This window comes from Protopterus annectens, chromosome 13.part0 (genome assembly GCF_019279795.1).
Source record: "Protopterus annectens isolate FY-2018-M chromosome 13.part0, PAN1.0, whole genome shotgun sequence".
Taxonomy (NCBI): domain Eukaryota; kingdom Metazoa; phylum Chordata; order Ceratodontiformes; family Protopteridae; genus Protopterus; species Protopterus annectens.
In genome coordinates, this window is record NC_056747.1 from 912357710 (window position 1) to 912378054 (window position 20345).

Genomic DNA, 20345 nt, shown 5'->3' on the forward strand with positions numbered 1-20345 from the left:
AGTGTTACATCTAATATTTTCACTGTTTCTACACAACACAGCCACTCCAGAACAATGTTTGCTTCCTAAGTTCCATATTATATTTCCACCCAATAATTTTTCTGGTTGCAGTCTTTCTTCACTTATCAGGAATCATACATCCTCTAACAGAATACCATTCACATCACATTTAGCACACCAAGTATCCTGTCCTTCTTACAGTGTTAATAATAATGTTTACATTTATTGAAAGTACTCCAAAAATGTTGCTTTTCCTTCTTTTAAAGTTTATGGGAAATATTTTTAAATTTTCATTTTCTTATTTTTACTTTTTTTTAGAACGTCAAAAAAATATCATTATCAATCCATTATTCTGACCTCCCTTCTCATTTTTCCTCTCCATACTTTTTCTTCTTCTACAATTTTTTCTGTACCTAGTTCACCCTCTTCCCCAGCTTCTTTTTGTCCTTCCTCATGTATGTTTTTCCCCTTTGCTCTTGACAATCCATCCAAATGTGTCCCTTTTTTGTATAACCTGCATTCAGGCACACGTCTTCCTGCTGGTATGTTCTTTCTCTCAACACTGATTACATTGCACCTTGCCACAATCATTAATTAGAGGAGAAGTCCCCCCAAAAGAAACATGATTTAGGTTGACCAGCATATCTTAATGTCCCTCTATGACCAGCTACAAGATAATACCTGGCAAGTGTTTCACCATGTTTCTTTTCACATTTCAAAGCAGCTTCCAGCCTCCACCCTCCATTCCATAAGTTTCTCTCATCTCTAACTTTCACAATATTATCAAGTTTCACACAGACCCTGCATGCATTTTACAGCATCTTCTTCTTCCAGATATTCAGTTCTAAACAGCAAAGTAACATTTTTTAAGTTACTGACAGAAAACAAATAATTATTCCACAGTTAAATGTCCTTCTTTTTGTTACACAGTTCCAGAAATGCCATTAGTCCATCAGTTTCAAATGTTAAGTCACAGAAAGTCTCTGTGCCAATATGTATAAAATACCAAATTCCTTAAGCTTTAAAACCCAAAACAGTTACCAAATTTCCCTAACATAATATCTGTCTATTTCAGTGTCATTTCTGAATCTGAAATTATTATGATCTTATTCTCAAAATGTCTTCCTTATTTTTATAAACAGTTTTGCTTACATTTTGCTGTTGCTCTCCTTTTGCTGTCACTGCTACATATGTTTCAGTTACTGCATTATCTGCTGCCACATCACCTGGTTCCTTTTTCACATACCAAGACAAAAACCCTCGCAAGTACGGCAGGTGCAGACAGCCAAAAACGTACAAGGTCAAAACAAAAAGCCAGCACCAAGTGTTGTTGCAGAATCAGTTTAATTTCAAAATAGCATCATACCAGTTTCGGCACACTTGCCTTCCTCGGTGATTCACTGAGGAAGGCAAGTGTGCCGAAATCGGTATGATGCTATTTTGAAATTAAACTGATTCTGCAACAACACTTGGTGATGGCTTTTTTGTTTTGTCCTTTTCCACATTGCCATCTTCAATACTTCCAAAAAAACTATCTGCCATCGTACCCAGTGTAACAGCAGAACTGTCACCTGGATTATTCTGCTCAATTATTTTTTAACAAAACATCATCTGGAAGCCCTCTCAATGCCAGTTCAGCTATTAGCACCACTTCAGACTTGCTTACTTCCTTCTGAATGGAGACAGCTGAACGCTGCTCATTTGTAGCATCCACCACACAGGAATCCTGAAGGACCAGGATATCAAGAGTGTGTTGGAGGTGAAAAGAATGCCAGATAGGGTGATGTTTATAAAGCTGGAAATTGATGGTTTGATGAATGTTGTTAGTACATATGCTCTACAAGTTGGGTGCATGATGGATGAGAAAGAAAACTTTTGGAGTGAGTTGGATGAAGTGGTGGAGAGTGTGCCCAAGGGTGAGAGAGTGGTGATTGAAGTGGATTTCAGTGGGCATGTTGGTGAAGGGAACAGAGGGGATGAGGAGGTGATGGGTAGGTATGGTGTTAAGGAGAGGAATGCAGAAGGTCAGATGACAGTGGATTTTGCAAAAAGGATGGACACGGCTGTGGTGAATACGTGTTTTAAGAATAGGGAGGAGCATGGGGTGACATACAAGAGTGAAGAAAGATGCAGGCAGGATTATAGCCTATGCAGGAGGGCCACAGGTGGATTATATCCTATGCAGGACGGCCACAGGTGGATTATATCCTATGTAGGAGGGCCAGTCTGAAGGAGTTTGGCGACTGCAAAGGGGTGACAGGTGAAGGCATAGTTAGGCAGCATAGGATAGTGGTCTGTAAGATGATGATGGCAATCAAGAAGAAGAGGAGGAGAGTGAAGGCAGTGCCAAGGATCAAATGGTGGAAGTTGAAAATGGATAACTGCAAGGTGGAGTTCAGGGAAGAGTTAAAACAGGCACTGGGTGGCAGTGAAGACAGCTAGAAAGGTGCTTGGTGTGATATCTGGACAGAGGAAGGAGGACAAGGAGACCTGGTGGTGGAATGAGGAAGTACAGGAGAGAATACAGAGGAAGACGTTGGAGAAGAAGTGGGATTGTCAGAGAGATGAAGATAGTAGACAGGAGTATAAGGAGATGAGGCGTATGGTGAAGAGAGATGTGGCATAGGCTAAGGATAAGGTTTATGGTGAGTCGTATGAAAGGCTGGACACTAAGGAGACAGAAAAGGACCTACTAATTGGCTAGACAGGGGTACCAATCTGGGAAAGATGTGCAGCAGGTTAGGGTGATAAAGGATAATGAGGAAAACATACTCACAAGTGAGGAGAGTGTATTGAGCAGATGGAAAGAGTACTTTGATGAATGAAGAGAATGAGATAGAGAGAGAGGAGGTTGGATTATGTGGGGATAGTAAATCAGGAAGTACAATAGATTAGTAATGAGGAAGTAAGAATAGCTATGAAGAATATGAGAAAGGAAAGGCTGTTGGTTCAGATGGCATACCTGTGAAATACCTGAGGAGTGGAGAAGTGTATTGGTACTGATTTTTAAGATTAAGGGTGCTATGTAGAGCTGTAGTAACTAAAGCGGGATAAAATTGATCAGCCACAGCATGAAGTTATGGGAAAGAGTAGTGAAAGCTAGGTTAAGAAGGGAGGTGATGATTAGTGATCAGTAGTATGGTTTCATGCTGGAAAAGAACACTACAGATGTGATGTTTGCTCTGAGGATGTTGATGGAGAAGTATAGAAAAGGTCAGAAGGAGTTGCATTGTGTCTTTGTGGACTTAGAGAAAGCATATGACAGGGTGCCTAGAGAGGAGTTGTGGTATTGTATGAGGAAGTCGGGAGTGGCACAAAAGTATGTAAGAGTGGTACAGGATATGTACAAGGGTAGTGTGACAGTGGTGAGGTCTCTGGTAGGAGTGATGGATGCATTCAAGGTGGAAGTGTGATTACATCAAGGATCAGCTCTGAACCCTTTCTTATTTGCAATGGTGATGGACAGGTTGACAGACGAGATCAGACAGGAGTCCCCGTGGACTATGATGTTTCTGGATGGCACTGTGATTTGTAGTGAGAGTAGGGAACAGGTTGAGGAGACCCTGGAGAGGTGGAGATCTGCTTTAGAGAGGAGAGGAATAAATGTCATCTGGGCTAAGACAGACTATATGTGTGTGAATGTGAGGGAGGACAAAGGAATAGTGAGGATGCAGGGAGTAGAGCTGGCGAAGGTGGAGGAGTTTAAATACTTGGGATCAACAGTTCAGAGTAATGGTGAGTATGGAAGAGAGGTGAAGAAGAGAGTGCAGGCAGGATGGAGTGGGTGGTGAAGAGTGGCAGGAGTGATTTGTGACAGATGGGTACCAGTAAGATTGAAAGGGAAGGTCTACAAGATGGCAGTGAGACCAGCTATGTTATACGGGTTGAGATGGTGGCACTGACGAAAAGACAGGAGTCAGAGCTGGAGATGGCAGAGTTAAAGATGTTAAGATTTGCATTGGGTGGGATGAGGATGGACAGGATTAGAAATGAGTATATTAAAGGGTCAGCTTAGGTTGGGCGGTTTGGAGACAAAGCCAGAGAGGCATGATTGCATTGGTTTGGGTATGTGCTAAGGAGGGGTGCTGGGTATATTGGGAGAAGGATGCTAAGGATGGAGCTGTCAGGTAAGAGGAAAAGAGGAAGGCCTAAGATAAAGTTTATGGATGTGGTGACAGAGCACATGCAGGTGGCTGGTGTGACAGAGCAAGGTGCAGAGGACAGGATGAAATGGAAACAGTTGATCTGCTGTAGCAACCCCTAATGGGAGCAGCCAAAAGAAAAGAAGAAGAAGATATTAATCATATTTCCTCTTACTGTGATAGATGCCTGATGTTTTACATTTTATACAGAAGACAAGCATTGTTTACTGGGCTAGTAGGTAATTATTATAATATTTTACCCCCTGTTCTATTTTTCACATCTAACCAGAATATTTCTGCTTTAAGATCATGTTCATTAGTTTAAGTAGTTTCATTTTTTCAATGTACACTTCATTTGTCACTAAAAAGGCACTTTTTTCTTCACATAGCATCCTAATTGATACTTATTCAGATCACTTTAATTCCCTATACTTCCAATATATATTATAATTATTCCAACACTGGATCTTGCAACTTGATTACAGATTATAATACTAGTATTGTGTTTGCTTGGTTTAGAACTGAGTGTATCATTAAAGATTCACTTTTAATTTAGTGTGTTGAGTTTTTAACTCAGACATTTTGAAAACAGCTAATATTATGGCATTACTTTTATTTAAATGATGACATGCAATGCATCCTCGTAATGTTTCCAATGTGTTTTTATATTCCTTTGTTTAACGGTTTCTGTCATGATGGACATTTAGAACTTTGCTCTGTTGTGCTTGACAAGTTTCCAGTTCCTTCCTTGTGCCTACTATGTCCATTGCACTGCCCATTACAGTATCTCATGGCATGATACAGGTGATAAAGCTTGGAGCCGTCACTCACAGCCCTGTCTGATTCTTCCATCCAGCCCTGAAACATCATTCATGCAAAGTGTCCTCTGCAAGCCCATGTGTCCATGTGCAAGCAAGAGGGCATGCAATCAAGCCATACTGTAGATTGCTATGTTTGTAATTTGCTGCTGTTTGGGCCTCCATTTTATGACACCCCTGTATTACTATGCTCTGCCAGAAATGTAAGTCAATGACTGATACTGACAAATATGTTTGACATGTAAATGCTACATAATGTTCTCATTTAAGTTGGTAAATATTGCAGGAATGTGCTATCAATATTAATTGCAGTAATATATGACATGGTTGGTATAAAGCTTACATACGTGTAATCCAGGGATATGAAAGACATTTACTTGCACCTTTTGAGATTATTTCTCTGCCTGTATGGGGGCTTGTCTCAGCATACTACTTCCTGATATGACATGTTGTTTGTATTAAGTCCTACTACCACTCAGAGAGGCTATATGTGTGCAAAGAATTTAAGATGTCATTGTTTAATGAGTATAATTACATTAATATTTACAATAATAGGCATGCAAATAAATATTTCTGTATGCTTTATACTATACTTTAGAATATCAGTAGCATCCATCTAGGAATTAAATCCCACTTCAGAAACCCATTATTGCTTAAACATAAAGGCTGAACTATTAATAAACTTAATCTTCATAAGTTTGGAAATATAAATATATGTGTTTCAACTAGATGTCAGATGTTTTTTCAGAAAGAAGTACAAAATGACATTTTTACAAAATAATTTATTTTAATAAAATAATATCAGAAACAAAAAAACTGCAAGCAAGCAGAAACACAGTATTTAACTTTCTAGTTAAAAATAAATACAAAAACCACAATTCCATCATACATATAAAATATGATTAGACAGACGGCTGCTTCTTACTATCAGAGTTTAGTATTTATAGCTCGACAATATCCTAACAGGCCCACACATGCAAAGCCCCAGAAGCCAAGAGTTTAGTATATGTATTCTTTTAAACTGACATCTGAAATGGGAATTTTAGAATTTCTATGCACAGTTTTTGTTCATATGTGGAGTACTGCACTCTAAAATCTGCAGAACTGCCAAATTCTCAATAGCAAAAAATCCGCCTCCTCAGAAAATATACTGACCCAAGCAGTAAGAGGTTTGTAACTTGTCCAGCAAGTTACCTATAGCTTTAGCCATGCCACATGGTCTCTGTTATAAGTATTCCCACATGACTCGAAGTTCTGTAACCCTGCCATGTTTGAGTCTTTGCTTATATGGCTGTATCAGAGAACATAGTGCTACATTGTTTCTTTTATAGTCCTATAAGGTCTTCTTGTCATTTGTCCTTGTGATGTGAGACAGACAGTATGGGATGATCACTACAGCTGTCAGAGGTACGACAGCACTCTTGCAGAAGGACAAGAAGTAAAACAGTAGTTCATTCCTTGCTGGTGGTTTGAAGGCATCAAATAAATGTAGAACTATTAAGGAAAACACAATGCAACCAAGTTTAAAGCTGAGCCTTTGTCCTTGCTCTCCTTTGCAGCTGTCAGTATAAAGTTGGGAACTGAGGGCCAACCCCAGACCAAAGAGGGTACCCAGGTTCCTTAGGAGGCCAGCGAAGGGGGTTGTGTCAATATGAATCCACTCAGCATTGGCACACCACCTCTTTGCTTTCTCCACAGACCACAGAAGATCCACTCCAAAGGCTTTGAGGACTAGGTAAAATCCAAGAGCAAAGACAAACAAGAAAGCAGTTGTGCAGGCATATTGCTTTAGACTTGCCTTGTAGATTAAGTGGATGCGGTTAAATGCTTCAGCTACTGCCATACCTGTAAACAGAGAAGAAGTACAACAATCAGAAGTCATAAAACAATAAAGTGTATTTAGATGTTCTCTTCTCCTGGTTATTATAAATTATTTGTCTTTGTTGACTGGAAAAAGTCTGATTGAGTAAAACTAATTTTTAGCAAAGGCCTAGGAAGGAAAACTCCACACTTGTTACACATGATGTACATTTATAATGGCATGGTAAAAACATCTATACATGAGCTTATTTACATAATTTTAATTTTAAAACATATTAATTATAAAAGTATAAATTAATTATAATAATATAATTATATTATTATAATTACTATTCTAAATATGTTAATTATAAAATAAAAAAGTTGTATTATACTGAGTCTCTTATTTTATTTTATTATGAACATCAAAATTCTTTATTTTAATTTCATTTGCATGTCATTAATCTTACTAGAAGTTTTAACGCTTTTCCTTATCATCAAATTGCTGCTAGCATGACAGAGATATTGTGCATGTTAGTACTATCACAGAATATTTTTTTTTAATTCTCTTAGTCTCCTTGCAAGCTATTTTATATTAGGAAATAACAGTAACCCTACACCATTCAGAAACAGAGCACCTATTGCAGTAGTTCTCAATTTTTTAATATCATGACACACTTAGCAATGCCTATTTTTGGCATCGTATACCCCTAATATGAAATGTCATAGCCAAGATATTTTTGATCACCATTCACAGTAACAAGCTATGATGTTACTACAATGCTACATTAACAAAAACATTTAAGGGAATGTTACTGAACTTGTTTTAAAGTTCAGTTTTGTTTTAAAGATGAAATTGCACAGTGAGTTACAATTTCTTCATAGAATGGCAGTCCCATTACTTCTCCAAATGTGTATCTACCTTTTAATAAGGGAGTTGTAAAAACATCCATGGTTAGAATTAAGGAGTTCTTCCATCTGTATCATCATGTCAGTGGTTTGCTTTCTAAATAACAAAACTCAGTTTTTCAGTGAGCAGATATAATAGTAATAAAAGAATATAAATACTCTGATTATTTGGCAGAGGGGGTTAAAATTAATGTTAAGAGTATGTCTTCCATTGGCCTCCAAAATGAACACTATTCTCTGGCTAATATTTTTTCATCTATCACATTAATACCCATCTCCTAGCTGAGATTGTTTTCATCTGTTCATTAATGTATATATCTTATAATAATGTACTCAGAGTTCTCCTACTTTAATTAATCCTTCATCATTTCCAATATTTGTCATCATTTTGTTGTCATTATTGTATAATATTCACTGCTTACCTTTGATGTATGTTTGAGTGCTTAGGAGGTAGCAATACTATAATAAAAGTTGAAGATAAATTTGGAGCTGAATACTCTTCTAGGCCAGACCTTTACCAGCAACTTATACCAGTTGCTCTCCACATGATCCTCAGACAGGTCTCTTGTGTCTAATTATTCAGATTTTCAATTTCTTGTTTCTTCTTCTTTCCCAAACCCTCAACTTCACTAATCTTATTGACTTTTCCTACACCCTGTATTTTGTGGTATTCATCTCCCTTCTTTAGCTTTACTTGTTTCCTACACAAATTTACTATATTTAAACATTGTACTTTTTGCAGCATCACAAATGTGTGCCTCTAGGGAGTTGTCATGGTTGAAGAGAGGAAAGAGGTCAAAAAAATAATTTCCCTTCTGCGATGCTTTCCAGGTGCACCACAATTATTGCTGTGGCTCCTGCTGTGTGACTGATACACAACATGCGTACAGACAGCTTGTGAGCAATACAGAGGGCAGAAAGCAGTACAACACCTGCAGCATACTTCTGAGCATGTGCCACAGCACACCTTTTCAGAAACACTTTCATATGCAGAAATAAGAGTATTACTTATGATAACACACTGAAAGCATGAACTAAAGCCAAATCCACCAAGTCTTTTATTTTAGCGCTTTCGTCCACAATGTAAACCAGGACTTCATCAGAATGATAAACTTACTCATTCATACCCCTTATATAACAGACATAATTACAACAAATTGAATCTCATTCAAAACTCCTCCCTTATAATCAACAGAACCATGACAACCAGTACAAATCTAAAACACCTTCTCAGAACACTGCACTGAGAACTTACATAAAAAATGCTGTAATAAAATCTGTTTAAACATTTGTGTATATGAGCAGAAAATGGAAATGCCACAAACAATCATAAAATATCAATGCAACACAGAAACTTAGAGCATGGAATAACACTTTTCTAATTTAAAAAATAAGCTGCTTTTAACTTCAGAAAACTATTCAAAGACAGGGCTTCATTTAGATCTGGGGTAGTAGTAGCATTCAGCTTCAACTGCCATTTAAGCTCCATAAATTCCAAAAACTCATCACAGGGTCCCCCTCTTTCTCCCAAATCCACTTGGTCTATTACTAGCAACCTAAATTCATGCTGTGGGTTGTTGCTTAGATGTTTAAACAGTGCATTTCTTCCATCCTTCGTACCAATGTCATAGACATGCTGGTAAATCCTTTTTCTTAAACTTTAGTTTTTCCAACATAGAATGCAACACATCCTTGATAAAACACCAAATATACAAAACATTTGCTGTTACACGAAAACCTTTTCATAGGTCTTATTTTACCAAAACCATGCACAATAAAAATCTCTCCTTCCAAAATGAAAGAGCACTGTCCTGCTGTTTTGGAAGGAGATATTTGCATTGATATTTTCTGATTGTTTGTTGTAATTATGTCTGTTATATAAGGAGTATAATGAGTGAGTTTATCATTCTGATGAAGTGCTGGTTTACATTGCGGACGAAAATGCTAAAATAAAAGACTTGGTGGATTTGGCGTTGGTTCATGCTTTCAGTGTGTTATTCTTAGTATTACTTATGATAGATACCTGCTGAATTGATTAATGGCTTGTTAGTTCTTTTAAACAGGCAAACAGACTGACATCATAATTCTCTGTTTTACTATCACACATCACTGCCAGCATGGTACAGTATAAGGAAAGAAGCCTATAGGTTCGTAAGTGTCGCATGTTATGGGTTATATAGCACAGTGAGGGAACAGAGTACATGATCTCAACCCATCATTAATACAATGGTTTCACAAAGGATTTCTGTAATCAGGAAGCACTAAATGTTATATAAAGCTACATATCTTCAGTACATTTTTTTGTTTTGTTTATATTGTTTACTGAGTAGTATGGCAAAACTGAGGTGCGGTAGTAAGTTCTGTCCATCATAGTTCCAGGGTCTGAGATTCATTTCTGAATTCTGGTGACCTGGATCTTAAGTGTCAAGGGTTAATAGACCAGCTCACCCAGTTAATAAATGATAAATAATTAACTCAACTGCTACCTTTCAGGGCCTACCCGGGAACACTGTTAGGTTGAGTTAGCAGTCCTACAGTTTTGTATGGTAAACTGAAATAACATAACCCAACATAAGATGCTTGGTAGCATCTCTTACCCTTGGTTTTGGGTATTAAAGTCACTGGCAGTTAAGGATTATGTTATAATGTGCAGTCTTTTTTTTATTAGTATGTTTCTACCAATTGACTATTGTGTTAAAACTGGGCAACTTGCCTCAGTGTTGTGCAACCCCAGAGAATGCCATACTAAGCTAAGTGCTGCAAGGACAAACACCCTTGATGATACTGTGGGTGGGCCTTGCCCCCATGATAATCAGGACATCTGTTTTTTTTTAGTTATTTGCTGTCCACTTGGATGGAGCACTGAAGAAGGTGTTGAACAAGACTTTCAGATGTCAGGTTACCTGCCTTACCTCCAAAAAGCATTATGAAGCCATGCTTATATTAACTATCTCATTACAGTAAACTCTCAGTTAACATGAACTCAAGCAACCGACAAAAAACAGTACAATTTCCATATGTTGCAGTTTCTGTCCCCCCCCCCCCCACTGCAGAAACATATGTTATGTTTTTAGAGTTTTAGAGTTTTAAAAAAGAAGACAGGAATGAATTCCCTCTCTTTCCAACCTAAAAACAAGTCAAAGCAAACAAATAGTATAGGGTACAGTATTAGTCAGGCCTATTTTTGATAGTAACTCTCAAGCAACCAGAAACTAGCTATCCGGCATCTACCAATCCCCAAGAGTGCCGGTTAACTGAGAGTTTACTGTAGAAGGTCATTTTTATGTGTACAGTTTTACAATATATTATGGACAGAAAGAAAGGAACAGACATTGTGACTGACCTGAAATCACTCCTGCAATGACCTGGTGAGGGAAATGGGCTGCCAGAAAGATCCTGGACAAACAGACACAGACTTGAACTCCCCAAAACAACATCCACAACAGGCTGTGAGTGCACCTAGAGAGAAGGATGTTGCTTGTTTAATAAATGATAAAGTAAAAAATGACTAGCTACTGCTTATAAGTTAAACTGTATTGGTATTATAAATGAAATAAAAAATGGCATACTTAAGCTATGAAACTTTAATAAAATGTTATATATAAAATAATAAATACAAATGAAGTTAACTAAAATTGGTGATGAGTGCTTTTGCCTTTGAACACTTTATCACAGCAAAGCAATATTACATTATCAACAGAATTATATATTACACAATGCATGGCACTATAAATAAAGCACTTTAATTAATATCTTAAAGGCCTTCCTATCAGTATGGCCTTAATGGTCATATTATGATTCTTACCAGGACAGCAGTCTGCTTACAACATTAGCTGTGAGTGATATATATACTTTTTTTCTCTAGTCAAGTGCTCTTCTCACCTCTTCTGATTAACAGTTCTATTTTATCAATAACTTGAAACACAATTTCACTATGTCCATTATGGACAGCAAAATGGTTATACAATGCATTGTAAAATATTTTTTTTGTAATAGCATAATACATACACACACACACACACACACACACACACACACACACACACACACACACACACACATATATATATATATATATGTATGTATATATATATATATATATATATATATATATATATATATATATATATGTATATATATATATATATATATATATATATATATGTGTGTGTGTGTGTATATATATATATATATATATATATATATATATTATACAAAAAACTGGGCTACCATAATTTTAGTTGCCAATGTTACCTTATACAAATAGTGATATATTATTATGTATTCCAATGCTGCATTACACCAGTAATGAGATATTATTATGTGGGTGTCCTGAGCCAGGAATTATTAATACTAAAGTCTTAAAACTTACTGTTTTTTTCTACCTTGTATTCATGTTATTAGCAATAAACTGATGTCTCCCATATTGGCATATTGGAACTATTGTTAATGCTTCAAATATGAGCCTAACCTGCTGAATGCAACCAGGTAATAGTAAAAAACACTCATTACACACATTTATTAGTGCTCCTGCATATCTGCAAGTGGCTGATAGATAAGTTGATAGACAGACTGATTTTCTTTGCCTGGAGATCAGTAAAGAAGGAATAATCCTGCCACAATGCTTAGTGACTGTCACATTTTTAAATTATGGTTTGGCTGTTGAGGACTAATGGAACAGTATCAGTGATTTTGATAGGCCTTCAGAGATTTCCAAAACTGTGAATTATGCTAAAAACAGTGCAGTGAATATGCAAATTCATTTATTGATTTTTTGAGTCTGCTTTATCCTACCCTGGATCATGATGAATCCAAAGCTTATCCCAGCAAACAAGTAGCAAAAAGGTAGAAACACTACCAGAAGATATGCCAGTCCATTACAGCATGCACACACCTACAGGCAGTTAAAATTCACTTACCAGTATATAGTTGAGATAAGGGTGGAAAATAGAGACCTTGATGTCTATGCAAATAGTCTCAGGGGGACATGCAGAGTTTGGCCAGAAAGTACCCTAGTGCATAGCTCTTTCAACCTTCCATCTCCAAAATGAGGAATACTGTCCTTCATAATGTGGAACAAATGGGCAAAATGTGGAACATATACTGATGTTTTACTAACAACTTCAACTAGGAAGGTCATAGGATGGTTAAAGTATGCTGGTTTTATTTATAAAAATATTTTTAGTTACTTAATATGATTCATTTCTATTTACCATGGATATGAATTAAAAAACTTCCTAACACTGAATGTGTGACAGACCCTTTCAATGTGGAACTTTGAGAAACGTCAACCTTTTAAGAACCCAAATGAGGTACGTTCCTTGTAATGAGGTACACTTAAGAGGTGTGTAGAGCCAAAACAAGCAATAAAGCACTAAGCACTCTGTCAGTAATACTAAGCACTGTACCACTCTGCTGCCTAATGTACAAGATGTATGTAACATTAATTCCCAACTCCATTTTCTAACTACAGTAGATACAGAGGTACTGCTGGAAGTAAGCAATCAGAGAAGACATAGCTTTAAGGTATTTCCCCATAAGGAACTCAGCAGAAAAAAACAAAATGCTGACATATAAACAACATGGCTGTCACTAGATAATATATTTTCAGTCAGCTATTCTAGACTTTTCCATGGTAAACAGGCAAACTGCAGATTCCCTCTGATTAATAGCTTTCATTCTTTTAATTCCTCTAGGGTTGTCTTATCTTTTGCATGCATTCTCTAACTTTGTAATTGTTTTGATTGCAAAAAAAATGCTCAGACATACTGTTTCCTGTGTACAAAACCCTCATACAGAAAAAAATGTCCTCAAAATCCTCAAAAATAAGTTTGTACCCCCTTATCCTTGTGGCTTTAACTTCTCTTGCTCTGTTTTGGATTTCTCCTTCTTATGCTCCCGGCCTCATCATAATTCACTGGGCATGACAGAGATCAAATATGTTCCGCGAGAAATGCTTAAGGATTAATTAATTTCAATTTCTCACCATTTCTTGAACTGTTGTTGTTCTTTCTGGAGAAGAAGGGTAATAAGAGCAGTGACCATCACATAGTAAACTCCTGCTGAGCCCATTGCGTGTCCAGAGGGACTTCCTACAAAAGAAAGGAGCCATATGACTTTCATTGCGTTGTTTTTAGAAAACAAATAGATGTTCAAACGTCTTAATTTTATTACTGATCCTTTTGCAAGATAGCCTTAAAACTCACATTTGAGCATGAAGTTCGTTAACAAACATCTCAGCAAGTAAAATTATGACATGATTCCTTTTTAGAATATAGTGATTTTGAATATACAGCTATCTCTCAGTGGGCATACTGGTTTCCATTGCAATAAGCTAATGATGAAGGTGAGCACCAGTAGTTAACCAACAGCAGATAGCTGTAAACATGATGCACTTTGATGAAAGCAAACAAGAAAATTAGAAATTAGAAAAAATAATGCATACTAACTAATCAGTTATCAATGGTTACCAGCTCTGCTGGTTTGGGCCATAAAATCCTCTAAAGCAATTAATGAAATAATGTTAAATAATATACCACCTGGTATATGAATTTTATTTCTCCATTCAGAAATTAAAATAAGTACCTGTATGCCTTTTTCATGTCTGCATTCTTATATTTTCCACAGTTTCCAGTGATCAGATTGCCTCTGCTGCCATATTTTTTGTCATTTACAATGTTTATTAATTTATATTTACTGCTGCCGTTATTACAAGAAGAAATATTACCATTTGTACATCAACAAATTCCCTTATATGTAGAAATTAAATAACTAATTTGTCACCTTTTTGCAGTTTTGAAATAACTATGAGATGAACAGTCTTGTAAACTGCCTTTCTTTTTAAAGAATTCTCGTGATTTTTTAAAATGTGCTGAAATTGGAATCAAGCTTTCAATTAGATTATCAGCTATCTGGTACATAATCACATGTCAGTAGCTATCTCTATATATAACCTTTTAGAGAATTGCTGTTATGTCTGAAAGTAATTCCATTTAGTATGTACAAATGCAAGATATCCTATAATGGTTTAATATTACCCTATAACACTGATATTTTAGTAATACTATCACAAGCCTTTTCCAAATCCTTACAAAGGAAGCAATACCTTTTTGCCCAAAGTAATGCCCTGTATGACACAGATTATTATAGCAATAACCCATGCCTGGGTGTGGGTAATGCTGGATTTACCCACGGTTGGCGTGGTTTGGTCCCGAGGCGCCCGAGGACCAAACAAAGACAACCGTGGGTAAATTCAGCATTACCCACACCCAGAAGTGGTTATTGTTATTATATAATGACATTATTTAAGAAAAGAAATAATTACTTTTCTTAAATAATGGCATTGTATAATGCCTCTTTGCTGCCCTTCCGCAGCTGTCTGGTGTTCAGTAGTTCTGATGTACTGCATGCCTACGCAGTACATCAGAGTTGTGGGCAAAAGCAACGGAGAACGCAAGATCTCCGTTGCTTTGTCTCTCTATGTTAAATGGGTTTAACATAGCGAGACAGCTTTAAAATAAGCAACGGAGCTTATTTTAAAGCTGTCTCGCTATGTTAAACTCATTTAACATAGCGAGACAGGTTAAAAGCAACGGAGATCGCAAGATCTCCGTTGCTTTTACATTGTGTAGCTATGTTAAAGGAGTTTAACATAGCGAGACAGCTTTAAAAAAAGCAACGGAGATCTGCGTTGCTTTTTTTAAACCTGTGTCGCTATGTTAAACTCTTTAACATAGCGAGATTAGTTTTATACTAACGGAAAAAGTCCGGGCGACCGGACCTTTTTCCGTTAGTATATTGAGAGATTTACAACGGGCACGCTGGTTGGGCTGGCCAATCAGCGTGCACGTTTTAGAGAAGGCATTGTATAATGCATTATATTCTGGTTTAGCAATAGTGTTTCAAGGGAATGTATTATCTGCTGTATTGGATGAACAGTTGCGACTATTTACATTTTATTTTTTTTATTGACTGGGGTAGAACACTGATCACAGCGTGACCAATCACAGGCTCACCCCAGGATACTTGCTAAACTGTAACAATCTCAAACAGTAAGTAATACAAGTATCAGCAATGAAATTACACAGTGAAAGGTAAATAAGATAATAAAACAATATCCATGCAGATAATGAAACTGTATATATTTACAAAAGGCATGGTTGTAATTATTTTCTACTTCAACATTCCTGTCAGGTCTGTCTAAAATTATCTGTTTTGTAAACAACTAACTAAATAAATCAAGATTTTATTTTGTTTCAAAACTACTTCTGAATGAGAAATGTTCAGTTTAATTTGCACATCTGAGGATAATACTCCATTTAACCTACACCAATTATTTTCTTATAAGCAGGTGTGAAACACAAATAAATAAGAATCAGACTCAGAGTTATTCAACTACAGCAAGGCAATTATGATATGATAGATCAGATATAACTGCCCAAAATATCATATTAATGAAAAGATGTATTAAAATGTGAATATACAAACCTTTTAGGCATGCATGAGACATGAATAATCCTGATTCTAAGTGTTTTATTTCTTATGTCATATAGCAACTTAGAAAAAAAAAGATGGCTGTGTGTGCGTGCGTGCGTGTGTGTGTGTGTGTGTGTGTGTGTGTGTGTGTGTGTGTGTGTGTGTTTGGGGAGGAGGAGTATAAAACTAACATTATTAAATAAAAAAGTCTACACACTGACATATAATACTTGTGTTCTGCATGAACTGCAGTAGAAAAATAAACTAGGCAGCCTTCCCTTAACTGTGTATTGCCGATTTCTAGAAGCAGTACATCTTCATGAATTAGAAAATGTTTAATGTTGCTACACATGAAATACTGTATCCTAGTTTCACTTTTTAAATGAGCAATTTGCTAAACTAAATAATGATTCCCAACTGTCATATGGCTTCACTGAAGGGCTTTGTAATATGATTTGTCAGATTATGCGATCATTACACTAATTTATTAAAAATACTCTTCCTTGCAGTAAAATATCCTCTGTTGCTTCCTTACCTGGTCCAGTTTCACATGTTACTGGGAATTGTTCAACCACTGGGACTGAAGAGTTGCTATAGAAGGTGGTCTCATATACCCACCAGTATGGTCTTTGTCCAAAGAGAATCCTTTAAGAAACAAAACAAAATATGTAAGGCTTTAAAAAAGGCTGGGATTTTAAGCAATAACTAATGTGTGAGTCTAAGATCCTAGTCTAAGTGTATTTTTATATGATGCCAATGAGACCATTAAAGGTAAGTTTTAGTTACATATATTACAGCTTATTGGGTTATGTGACCATTTATTTCAGTTGTGACAGAACTAGAAACTCTAGAGAAACATATTTAAATATCACAACACAATGGAAACAAAAGCACAATGATCACTCATAGAAAAGACTTATACAGAAGGTAATAATTACCCATGATAGATAAGCAAAGGGAACTGTATTAGTATTAATGACTTTCTTCTAATATAACAGGTACAGAATAATACAAACCCTAATATCATCAATTATAGTTATAATGTGAAACCTAACTGTACTTTTGTGCATGTTACCAGTACAAAGGTACTGCGATCAGAATCTTCTCTTGATAAAGAGTACTAAATCAAACTGGAATGTAAATGGACTATCACAGTAAATAAGAGGCAGCCCCTGATATGTGCTGATAATATAAAACTAGAAAAGAGTCAATGGGGCCAAGTATAGGATAGTGTCAAGGGACATGTAAATAAAGAGTAATGTTTTACTGACGGACACCAGTCCAACACAGAATATTCTTCCTTACTTAGAAGATGAGGAACAAATAGAATAGGCTGACCATAGGCAGCGTCTTTGCAATGAGAGCATGTACTGCTAATGGATTAGGCTAGACCAAGGGCTTTAGTAAAGTCACAGCAGGACAGCTGCTGGGAGATGATCTACTTCTGCATTTTCTCGTGCCACATGATTCATTTATTATAAGACAGACTGGGTACAGACAGGAGAGGACACAGGGCTGTTAGGACTGGTACAAGGGTATTATTTGTAACCAAAGATAGAACCTAAATATTCTATAACTAGCATAACACAGTTACATCATAGTGTAAAGGTACCACAGAACTGTTGTTTTGGGCATCCTAGATCTGAATCTCAGCAGAGCCATTAATTCATTGCATGACCCAGATCAAGCTGGTTGTATTCTTACATCTAACACACTCATACCAAAGTCTCACACCACAGAATTCTAATCCATGTGTTTAAAAAAGTCTCAACAGAAACTGAAGCAAATCACCTTTTTTGGCTGGTGTATTCTGTGCTTGCAGTCATCAGTTAGTAGTATAATGAAAGATGAAATTAAGTGAGAAAATGTCATTTCTTTATTTTAAGGAGTTAATGAGGGTAACATTCCTGAAGGCATTTACATGTTGATTTGATAACACATCCTTAGAATGCACGTGTCACAGGATGCAGTCTTTAAAAATGTATTAAGCACTATTTGTTAATACAAAGAAATTCTGCTTGTAACAGGTGTCATCATCTGAGTGCATTGCAAGTTATAACCCCCCTGACTTTTTTTGTTTGTTAACCAGGTTAGTCCCAATCACCCAGTGGTTTCTTTTCAGGGGAGACCTGAGGTGGTATTTATACCACTAGGGGAAATTTGCCGAGGCATCAGGGAACTTCTCCTACTCTTTTTGATAGGTATTGTGGGATCTTTTATAACCACCTGAGCTACCACCAACTCAAGCAAATGGGACCTTGGTTTAATGTCTCATCCAAAGGATGACATACTCAGAAGTGCAGCCCCCCCCCCCCCTTTATGCTGCACTGCACTTCATTAATAATCTCCCGGAATGGCCCTTCATTTACAAATGGCATCTTCTTTGCAATTTGCTTCTTTAATTCCAGCCCTCACACTCTTTACTGAAATATTTTACCAATGCTGGTGATATTCAGCATCTTAGAAAGTAAAGTCCTTACTAGCCTTTAAAATGCCAGTGTTAAAATAGTTACTATCTCTGAACATTTAACTCGATATCACATATAGTAAAAAAAAAGCATTTATCTTACTGTATTTCACGTTACTCTTTGAATAGCTACCTAGACAAATGTTGTTTTTGTTTGTTTGTAAGCAGTTATTTTGCTCAGTCTTACATATCTCAGCATGCATTTTACTATGTTTTGCTGAATTTTATATTACAAAGTTAATGAAATAAAGAAATTTATGACAGTGCAGTTGTATCTCATTTCTGTGATGTCATTGTATAGCACCAATGTATAGTGGAAGGGCTACTCAGTAAGCATTGTAAATCTTGCATTAGGTGATGGTCGTTGTTGAAGTGACACCCCGACCTCATGTGGAAAAATGGGAAAAAAGGTTATGGATGGATGGAGATTGTATAACACCAAGCTGTTTTGAGCATACCTCATTTTAATTCCTATGAACTATTGCCTTGGATAACAGATGAGACATGAAAACATTTGAGATATTTTATCTTGGCTTTCCCTGATATGAGGTCATGACTTCCTAGGGTTGTGTCTGTAAATAAGAACTCCGGCACAGTATGTTACTTGATCTCTATAACAACATAATATATATTTTGCATCAATCTTGTATTTTCTTATTTCTTTGTTATTTAGAACAAGCAACATGTTGCATTAGGCCAGAATACATAAACAGAGTGATACATAACTGAACTCACCATTTAAAAACAAGATTCAACCAGTCACCGATCACGGCCACCCAAATGAGTCTAATGCCTACTGACTCGCAGAGATGGAACCAGATTGGGAAAAAGACAAAGAAGGTGTTTCGTAAATCTGCAGCAAATGAGATGAACAGGAACAGGTTTTGGGAATCCTTGTAGTTGGTTTGAAGGTACTGCACCATCTGGATCCCAGAACCATGGATCAGGTCCATTCCATATTCCATTTTCACAGCTGGTGTCACCTTCGAATCTGTATGTAAGAAAAGGAAGCGATCAGTTATCTCTCACTGTAGCTCTCTGTGTGCTACCTGCACTGATTCCTTGCTGGGCTCACGGCCTCATTATATAGTTACAGATAAACAAGTCAGACAAACACAGGGACTGTGATCTTTGGTCCCTCAGCAAAGTTCTACCAAAAAAAAAGTTATTTGTCCTGAATGTGACATCAGCGTTTGACGCACACAGTCTATTCCTGTTAGTGAAAAACATGTTTTGCACATGCTATTTCTTTGGCACTACAGTGTTTTCTTATTAGAATATGTTTTCACATTGATTTTGTAAAATAGCAGATTTAGTTTAGTTGGAAAGATTAATGCAGGTTTACTAATTATATGGCCATGTTATTTATGACCATTTTAATCTGAGGTTGCATAAAAAGTAACAACATCCCCAAATGCAAAATTAAAGTTTAAAGAGATCATCAGTGCTTAGCCATATTAATTTAATTTTATATTTTAATTATTTGGTTCCCCACCATAGCTGTGTGCCACCACCATGTTCCAGGCCTCCTCTTGCTTCATCTGCTGCAATCTCCTCAACTTGCTGCTTTGGACTGAGGTCCTGTAAATGGGAAAATCCCTAGTGTAAACAGTCAGAAAAGTGTAGGCATATTACTTTTAAGAGGAATCTTAAAAATAATTTGGCTTATTCAAAGAATCTCTCTCTACCTTACTGTAATATAGCTTGGCTTGGCTTGGAAACTGGTACACTGAA

At 36.5% G+C, this 20345-nt stretch overlaps 1 protein-coding gene across 1 annotated transcript; it reads right to left on the reverse strand.

The window, feature by feature from the left end:
• Positions 1 to 5724: 5724 nt before the first annotated feature.
• LOC122787770 (glucose-6-phosphatase catalytic subunit 1-like) lies at positions 5725 to 19660 on the reverse strand. Its single transcript, XM_044054669.1, has 5 exons — positions 19347 to 19660; positions 16680 to 16789; positions 13656 to 13761; positions 11013 to 11128; positions 5725 to 6805 (listed from the first exon to the last, which is right to left on the reverse strand). The coding sequence occupies exons 1-5, from the start codon at positions 19574 to 19576 to the stop codon at positions 6294 to 6296; spliced, it is 1074 nt and encodes a 357-aa protein (XP_043910604.1). The 5' UTR covers positions 19577 to 19660; the 3' UTR covers positions 5725 to 6293.
• Between the last annotated feature and the right edge of the window lie 685 nt (positions 19661 to 20345).

What these genes read in the sequence shown, in the direction of transcription:
- LOC122787770 (XM_044054669.1), bottom strand. Translation starts at nt 19,576, where the DNA reads ATGGAATATGGAATGGACCTGATCCATGGTTCTGGGATCCAGATGGTG. An exon ending in TTGAATCTTGTTTTTAAATG is followed by an intron (nt 16,790 to 19,346) that starts GTGAGTTCAGTT and finishes TGTTTCTTAAAG; the next exon opens with GATTCTCTTTGGACAAAGAC. An exon ending in CATTGCAGGAGTGATTTCAG is followed by an intron (nt 6,806 to 11,012) that starts GTCAGTCACAAT and finishes CTCTGTTTACAG; the next exon opens with GTATGGCAGTAGCTGAAGCA.